Raw genomic sequence first — 9582 nt, forward strand, 5'->3', positions numbered from 1 at the left:
TACTACTAATAATTGAATGTGTGCTGGAGGATGGAAAGCAACCCCAAAATGATCTTCCTGTACATCTGGTCAGAATATTCTACAGAATTTTCCAGCAACCCTGGAAAGATGCCTATTTGCAAATTAAAGACAGAAATTAAAAGTTCTGAAAGTTTCATTGATCTAACTGTGATTGCTTGTTCCATATGTCCAGCCTGAAGAAAGCCAAACTTATTACCCACTTAATGGATACATTTTCTTTCTTTCTGAAATCAAGCAGTTTACCTAAATCCAAGGAATTTCAGACATATCTATACCTTGTTAGCCTGTAGCTAGCATTCTGGACTGAAATCTTAAAGATGTGCATTCTAATCTCTATGAACAGATTAGTTCTCTGCTTTAGTTCTCGCATCTCAGAAATGGAAAGCACAGTGTCTTATTAGGCAGGTTGTTGTGGGTGTGAGTAAGATGATTATAAAACACTTTAGAAGTGCTGTAAAAATTACTAATTGTTTTTTTAAGCCACTGATACAAGGTATATTTAGAGTGTATGTGTATTCATGTATAATATACCCACTCAATTCAGTTGAATTTACTTCTGTGTAGACATTCATTGATTCCGGATGTTAAGGAGGGCCTTCTACTGAAATTAATGAGACTTCAAAGTTCTTCGCTTTGGCTAGTTCATGCCCAATCTGTTAATCTGAGCTCAAATGTCCTGATTTGCAGCCTCTAATCCTCACTAACTATATGGGATCTGTGCAGTTATTCCATACAATACACTGGAGGAACTGAGGAATTTTCAGAGGTTGGTGTTGTTCACACAGGCAGAGTATTGCGCAACACAACATGAAATATAGTTATCTTTCCTATTGTATTTTGCTTTGCTTTGCGTAGTACTTCCTGCACTTCTGGTTTAGTACCAAACTGGCAACAGCGGATGTTTTGGTTCAGACATTCCCTTAAAGGAATTAGGAATGAAGGAAACTCTTGCTGCTTCCAGTTCTTATCCTTTAGCATGCTATTTGGCTGGGGCAAGCAGGAACCACACCCCCCCAAACCGGGAAGAGCTGTAGTTCAGTTATGCAGAAAATTCAGTCTCAAAGTAAGAAGCGTTGAGTTAGGTAATGGAAGATTTTGGATGCAATGGCCATATGGGTCCCTTCTTTAGATAATAATGCATATTATCCATAGCACTATTCTTCAACCTTGGGTCCCCAGTTGTTGTTGAACTACAACTCCCATCAACCCCAGCGAGCTTAGCTAACGGCCAAGGAGTTGTAGTCCAGCAACATCTGGGGACCCAAGGTTGAAGAACAGTGATCTAAAGAATATAAAGATTACTTCTTAATGTAGTCATCCAGCCCCGCTGCATTTGGCAACTGTTCTGCTGAGTGGGGCCCTAGACCACTTTGGGGTCCTGCGATAATGTTACCACACCTAATAAGTCTGGGAAAGACCTCTGTTTATAAATTTGTGGAGCCACTGTCAGTTGTAGCCCTCCATATGTTTTGTACTACAACTTCCATCAGCCCCAGCCAACCATTGTGGTCCAAAGTTGTCGTACAAGACATCTGGAGGGTGCCAGGTTGGTGAAGGTTGCAATTGCACCAGATGGATTGGTGGTCTGATTCTGTATCTAACAGCTTCATACAAGTGGGAAACTGCAGCATATTTATTTATTAAAAATATTTCTATCCCACCCTTCTACCCTACAATAGGGCACTCAGGGCAATCGCACACATATATAATAAAATACACAATAAAAACACAAAACATTACAGTAAATTAAAATGCATAAAATGCATTATGCATACACATACAAACATACATACATGAATATATGTGCATACACATATAAGAAAGTGAGAATAAAATAACTTAAAAGAAAAATAAAAGATAAAACACTTAAAACAGTGTCAGGTTGACCCATCAGTCCCAACCAAAGGCTCTCCGGAACAAAATAGTTTTTACAAGTTTCCAGAAGACCATCAGGGAGGGAGCAAAGTGGGCTTCTTGGGGCAGGGAATTCCAAAGTCTGGGAGCCACAATTGAAAAGGCTCTCTCCTGCATGCCTGTCAGTCTAACTTCTTTCATTCCAGGCACACAGAGGAGACCAGAGGTAGATGATCTTAAATCCAGCTAGGTACATATGGATGTAAGTGGTCCCTTAAGTACACTGGTCCAAGGCCATTTAGGGCTTTAAAGGTCAAAACCAGCACTTTGAATTGGGAGCCAGTGGAGTCAATAAAGCACAGGGGTGATATGCTCCCTGCGCCGTGCTCCAGTTAACATTCTGGCTGCTGCATTTTGAACCAACTGCAATTTCCGAACCATTTTCAAAGGCAGCCCCACATAGAGTGTGTTACAGTAATCAAGCCTCGATGTCACCAATGCATGTGTCACTGTGGCCAAGTCAGCTGCTTCCAGGAACGAACGCAGCTGGTAGACCATTTTGAGATGGCCAAAAGCACCCCTGGCTACCACAGCCACCTGATATTCTAGCAGCAGGGAAGGATCCAGAAGAACTCCCAGACTGTGGACCTGCTCTTTCAAGGGGAGTGCAACCCCATCCAGAACAGGTTGCAACCCTATCCCTGAGGCAGTTTTCCCCTTGGCCAGCAACACTTCCGTCTTGTTTGGATTAAGTTTCAGTTTGTTCGCCCACATCCAGCCCTTCACAGTCTCCAGGCACCGGTTTAGGACGAGCAGTCCCATCTTGCCATCAGATGGAAGGGAGAGACAGAGTTGAGTGTCATCAGCATATTGATAACATTGCACTCCAAATCTCCGTATGACTTCTCCCAGTGGTTTCATATAAATGTTAAAGAGCATGGGAGACAGAATGGAACCCTGAAGTACCCCGTAGGCCAACGGCCAGGGGGTCAAGCAGTAGTCTCCCAGCACCACTTTCTGGGTCCTGTCCATTAGGTAGGAAAGGAGTCACTATAGAACAGTGCCTCCTAGACCCATCCCAGCAAGATGGCTCAGAAGGATACCATGATCAAAGGCCACCGAGAGGTCCACCAGCACCAACAGGGATGCACTTCCCCTGTCCGATGCCCGACATAGGTCATCAAGCAGGGTGACCAGGGCAGTCTCTGTCCCATGACCAGGCCTGAAGCCTGATTGAAAAGGGTCTAGATAATCTGATTAATCCAGGAAAATTTGGAGTTGAGCCACCACCACCCTTTCGATCACCTTGCCAAGAAAGGGGAGATTAGAGACTGGCCGGACGTTATTAAGATCCGCAGGATCTAATGAAGGCTTTTTTAACCAAAGTCTAATTGCAGCCTCCTTCAACAATGTTGGCATAGAGCCTTCCCTTAGGGAGGTGTTAATTAAATATGCCAACCAGTCAGCCACTCCCCCTCTGGCAGATTTGATTAACCAGGATGGGCAAGGGTGAAGGGAACAAGTAGTGGCCCTCGATTCTCCAAGAATCCTGTCCACATCCTCAGGCTTTACAAGCTGAAAAGTATCCATGGAAAAATGACCAGAGGGAGCAACAGGGACATCTGGCACAACTGTAATTAACGAGTCCAGGTCAATCCGAATGCGAGCAATTTTATCTGCAAAGTGCCTCACAAACATTTCACAGCGAGCAACTGATGGTTCAGAGTCTGCTGTTGGGCCAGGTCCCAAAAGATCCAGACCACCCAAAAAAGCATCGCCGGACAGCACTGAGCAGACACAACGGTGGCAGAGAAGTAAGCTTTTTTCGCCACCATCACCACCACATGGTAGGCTCAAAAATGAGCTCTAACCAGTGTTCGGTCAAAGACAGATTGAGTTTTTCTCCATCATTGTTCTAGCCGTCGTCCCTGCCATTTCATCTGGCCCAAGGTTTGAGTAAACCAAGGTGTATTATTGGCCTTCGCTGACCAGGGCTTCAGCAGTAGAGCCAGCCATGCTGGGAACATCCCCTAGAGTGCTCAGGAAACCATGAGGATCCATAAGTCTCTGGGGGTGGACCATCTTAATCGGCCCATCACTCCTGCGGGGGTTATCAGGGGCACAAAGTCTAAACCTAATCAGGCGATGATCTGACCATGACAACGGAGTCACCAAGAACCCCTCCACCCTCAGATCACCGGCTCCCTGTCCCAAACAGAACACAAGGTCAAGCGTGTGTCCTGCCACATGAGTTGATCCAGAAGATATTAAGGACAGCCCCATGGTTGTCATGGCAGCCAAGAGGTCCTGAGCTGGACCTATGAGATTAACCTCAGCATGTATGTTGAAATCACCCAGGACTATCAGCCTGGGAAACTGCAACACCAACGCCGAGACCAGCTCCACCAGCTCAGGGAGGGAGACTGCTGGGCAGCAGCGTGGATGGTACACCAACAGAGTCCCAACTCTGTCACCCTGAGCCAACACCAGGCACACACACTCAAAGCCAGAGGAGTTAGGGACAGGATACCTGACAGGGGAGATAGATTCCCTACAGACAATTGCAACCCCACCTCCTTGTCCCCTGGATCTGGGCTGCTGGAATGCCACAAAACCTGGGGGCAGAGCTGGGAAAGTCCCACTCTGCCCTGGTCATTTAGCTAGGTTTCAATAATACACACAATGTTAGTGCACTCATCCAGGATTAAATCCTGGATTAAAGTGGTTTTATTAGCCACTGACCTTGCATTCATCAGCAGAACAGTAAAATCCAGGCAGTTCCCTGGATGCCTGCCAGTATCCCGTGGGTTGGGAGGGGGGTCAGAAGGGAAGCAAGCACGAAGATGTGTTATATCCCTTCCCTTGTGATGGCTAATCAACCTCCCACCACTGTAACGTCCCCTACCCAGAATTACCTCAATGCCAGACTCCCGACTACTCTGGCCCCAATGCATGTTAAAAGAAGCCTGCGATTGGCAGAGTTCTACGTGCATAGCTTGCAGGTGAACACAAGAGCATAAAAAGAGCCCAGCTGGACCGGACCAAATGCCTTCCTAGCTGCCTGTGGGAAGCCCACAAGCAGGACCTGAGTGCAACAGCACTCTCCCCCACCTTGTGATCCCCAGCAACTGCTATCCAGAGGCACACAGCCTCCGACAGGAAAAGTAGAACACAGCTTTATCCTCCAGGATTCAGGCACACTGAATTGCCGTAACGGACAGTTGAGAAATCCTCTGTCGGGAGGTATTCTTATGGCTTTGTACAATTACACAGAATGCAGTTTTACTGCAAATGTTGTGTAGCTGTACAATAAACAAATTCCATATAAAGACATGTTTGCAGATGTGACACGCTGTATGCACCACATCTATAAGAGAAGTGTATATACTTCTTTTGACTTGTGTATATATAGCATCTTTGATTGTGTATATATATAGCATCTATATAGATGTATCTTCCTGTTAAAAAAATGGGGATGAAGATTTAAACAAGAGCCTTCACAGCATGGTGGGGCATACTATCAAACCCAAGCATGGAAGCTGTATCTTCAATATTAACAGACCGTACTAGAAACATAAACAGAGTGTGTGCAACAAAGAATTCTTTGGTTATGTGATAGTTGGACTGCCTTGCCAAGTAGCTAGATGAAGTTGCAGAAATCCTTCTTTCCCTCCCCACCATACTTAATTAGTTTATGTTTAATTAGTTCTGCACTTAAATCTGTGTGCATGGGTCTATGCAAGAGTGACAAGAGTATTGCTGCAACCACCTCAGTACCCCTAAACATGCTGCAATCACACTATTCAACCATGACTACCAGATGATTTTAATAAGCTTCAATATAATGTGAAAACTACTAATGCATCCTCATCTAACACTGACCCACATTTGGTTACAGCAAATACTGTAATGTTTGTTTGCAGCTTCAAGAAGACTGGCTACAGAGGGCAAACATTTACCGTTTGTTAGAAAGAAACACAGATTGGATTTTCAAGCAAGCATTGCAGCTAACGTTTATACCAAATTATCAGACATTTCTTATCTTTCTAGTCACAAGCATAGGAGAATGGAGCTGAGAGAAGGAAAATAAACAGCCTCTTGCTTTGCACAGCCGAAGCAGAAGACTTTGTCTTTACTCACAGAGCAACAACAGCAGTAGCAGAATCAGAGTGAGTCTTCTCCAGTAACCCATTTTCTGGATCTTGCCAGCAACTGAATCCCAACTTCAGAGTGTTGATCGGTTCATCCTCCGCCAGCCAGTCCCGAGCTTGTGGGGCTCCTGTCTAAAATTGAAGGGGAGGCAGATCCAGCTGTTTCAAATCCAGCTGTGTGTGTGTGGGGTCCGCCCAGGAACTGCAGTTTATGAGCAGGCTAAGTTTGACTCTCTCAACACACAAATATGGGAGGGGGAGGATGGAGAGGGAAAAGTTGGCACTGAGAGCACAACATGATAGAATGATGGCAAAGCTAAGCCGCTTAAAAAGAAATACAGAGAAAGAGAGGAAAAACCCTGTACTGGCTATAACTGTTTGAAGAGCACCTAATTTCTGTCTCTAATGTTAACAGGTCTGCTAAGATTAGATGTACAAATCCTTTTTTTGGAAAGAGAATGAAGGAGTCCAGTAGCGACTATTTCCCCATCTTATCACTTTTCTTTAGAAAGTACTATAAATTGATGTTAAGCTTTGACAAATACCAAAATCTGACATTCAGGAAAACATCTGTGCATTCTTTGCTTTAAGCCTGTTGTCATTACCTTCATCATATTTTTGAAAGGATTAAAAAAATAGTCAAAAGATTAAAAAATAAAATAAAAGCACACAATGTTTAACATTTCATTCTGGCTTCAGGCCTGGGTACGGTGCTGAAACAACCTTGGTCACCCTGGTTGAGATGCAGGGAGTGTTGCTTTGTTGATTTTCCTTTGAGCTCCTGGGGATCTTTTGCTCCCCTGGACATGGTCTCCTCCTGTAGCCGCTCTGTGGGTTGAGAGTGGGAGGTACCGTGTTTGTAGTGGCTCTGCTCCTACCTGCAGGGCTTCTACTACCATTGAAGGACTTCTGCTCTGCTCCAGGGCAGTTGTGGTGTGGGGTCCTGCAAGGACTGCAGTGTTACCAATATGCTGAGGACACCCAGTTCTGTCTCTCCATTCCCTCTGAATTGAGAGAAGCTGTGCAAGTGCTGGACTAGTGTCTGCAAGCAGTGATGGGCTGCATGAGAGGATCAGTAAACTAAGGCTGAATCCCAATAAGATGGAGATGCTGTGATTAGGTGGTTCCCATGTTCAGCAACTAGGAAGACAACCTGTTCTGGATGGGATAGCACACCCCATTAGGAAACAGGTGTGCAGTTTTGGGGTGCTCCTTTATTCTACGCTTATCACTTCAGGCCCAGGTGGCCTCAGTGGTGAGGAGTACTTGTACCAAGCTCTGACTGGTTTGTCAGCTATGCCATTTCTGGATCTGGATAACCTGATTGCAGTGATTTTTTAATTTTATTTTTGAAGTACAGTGTCATTTATTTCTCCATAACATCTGAATCAGGAGTGGCTGTGCAAGCCCTGAACCAGCGCCTGAATGCAGTGGTGGACTGGATGAGGGCCACTAAACTGGCAAGACGGAGGCTCTGTGGGTAGATGGCTCCTGTATCTGCAACATGGCCAGTTGCTTGTTCTGAATGGGGTTGCACTCTCTCTAAAGAAGCAGGTTTGTAGCTTGGGGGTACTCCTGGATGCATCTATATAATTTGAAGCTCTGTGGTTAGGAGTGCTTTTTACCAGCTTCATGTGGTATGCTAGCTATGGCCATATCTGAAGAGGGATAATCTGGCCACTTTTGTCTATGCATTGGTAATTGGAAAATGCATTACTGTAATGTGCTCTATGTGGGGCTGCCCTTGGGCCTGGTCTGGAAGCTCCAGCTGGTGCAGAATGCAGGGGCTAGACTGCTCATGGGAGAATATTTATTTATTTAATTAATTAGTTTAAATCCCGCCCTTCCTCCCAGAAGGAGCCCAGGGCAGCCAGATGGCCAACAGCACATAACGCTTTGGCTAAATCATCTGTACTTGCTACCCATATGCTAACAGGTCAGATTCAAGGCTCTTGTGTTAATATACAAGGCCCTGAAGAACGTGAGTCCAGGATACCGCAAGGACCACCTGAGCCCTTATATCCCAGCTTGATTGCAGAGATCGTCCAGAGGAGCGCTACTAGTTGTTCCCTCTTACATTCAACTAGAAGTCGGGCATTTACGTTCCATGCTGTGAAATATTATTCCAGGAAAGATTCAACAGGCATCCTTGTTATTGACTTTCACATATCTCTTAAATATCCTTTTATGCTGACAGGCCTATGCAGTAGTTTAAATTCTCTTGATAAGACATTCGTTTTTAAGGATTAGTTTGTATTGTTTTATGGTGTTTTATTGTAAATATTGTTGTACATCACCTTGAGATTGTATATGAGTTGGTAGTGGTATATAAATATTTTTATAAATAAATCAGCAAGCTCCCAATTGTGCCATTGCAATGAGCTCTATGTGAGGCTGCCCTTGAAACTGGCCTGGAAGCTACAGCTGGTGCAGAAGCCCATTATCAGGTCGTTATGTGTGGCAGCAAGATGGGATCATATGCTACCTGTCTTTAAAATACTGTGCCAAAGCATAGAAACATGTCAATTTGCCAGAAACAGCGTTTTGTCAAACTTAAAAAAAGGAAAGGAAAAAAGGACAAATCCTGAGGTAAACACAATCTGGTAGTGATTCAAATGAACTTTTTGCATGCAACAAAACCTGACTGAGCCGAATTATAGGGAGCCTCCAGCTCCATCCTGGAGAAGGCCAAAGAAACAAAGACAGCTGGAAACAGAAAATAGCAAAGGCTGGATAGCTCAGCTTTCGTTGATACGGTGGAGTTTACATCACTGTTGCAGTGACAAATCACAATGAGCTTTGCACCAAGACATTTGGAAGGCAACAGAGACAAATGGTATTGGGCTTATATGTGCTGATATGTTCATAATTTTAGTGTAAGACTATGTTCTAGCACTTGTCTTAGGGGCAAACTCAAGCCACCAAAAACGTTTCCTAAAGGCCATCTTCAATTTCATTCTATGGTGCTAATCTGAGGCTGGGGGGCAGGAAGATGATTGTATATAGGTCAACAAAATTGAAGGGATACATGTTCACAGTTCTGAGAAGCAGCTACACCATATAATACAACACAGGTGGTGGTGCTGATTCAACCATGTGCAAATACACCAGGGGTAGCCAATGTGGTGCCTTCCAGATTTGGCTGGACTTCAATTCCCATCAGACCCAGCCAGCACATTTAGTGGTCAGAGATGATGGGAGTTGTAGTTCAGCAACATCTGGAGGAATATCCCTGCAATGCACTGTCTATGGCAGCCTTTCCCAACCTTTGGGTCCTCAGATGTAGCTAGACTACAGTTCCCATAATTCCTGACCATTGGCCATGCTGGCTTGGACTAATGGGAGTTGTAATCCAGCAACATCTAGGGACCCAAAGGTTGGGAAAGGCTGGTCTATGGGGATCAGTGCTTTATTTCTGCATTCTTGCTAACACAAAAGCCACTCCAGTTATATAGATATTAAAGCAATAACACAGGGTATGGTTGGGAAATGTGCTTATTTCCAAAATCTGTGTGCAGAATGTTGGACTTTGATTGGAGAGACCTAGGTTCAAATC

The 9582-nt window shown here is 44.6% G+C and overlaps 1 protein-coding gene across 4 annotated transcripts in view; it reads right to left on the minus strand.

Annotated features, from left to right (window-relative positions):
- The window catches only part of LOC133376598 (TGF-beta receptor type-2-like), a 51858-nt gene extending 45699 nt beyond the window's left edge, over positions 1-6159 (minus strand). For 2 of the 4 annotated variants that reach the window (XM_061609022.1, XM_061609023.1), the window contains exon 1: positions 6016-6159. In XM_061609022.1, the coding sequence (XP_061465006.1) occupies positions 6016-6067 (52 nt within the window). In that variant the 5' untranslated portion in view covers positions 6068-6159. The remainder of the gene's footprint in view (positions 1-6015) is intronic. The other 2 variants (XM_061609021.1, XM_061609025.1) reach the window with 2 other exon arrangements.
- Between the last annotated feature and the right edge of the window lie 3423 nt (positions 6160-9582).

The sequence above is a fragment of the Rhineura floridana genome, chromosome 2, assembly GCF_030035675.1.
Source record: "Rhineura floridana isolate rRhiFlo1 chromosome 2, rRhiFlo1.hap2, whole genome shotgun sequence".
Taxonomy (NCBI): Eukaryota; Metazoa; Chordata; class Lepidosauria; order Squamata; family Rhineuridae; genus Rhineura; species Rhineura floridana.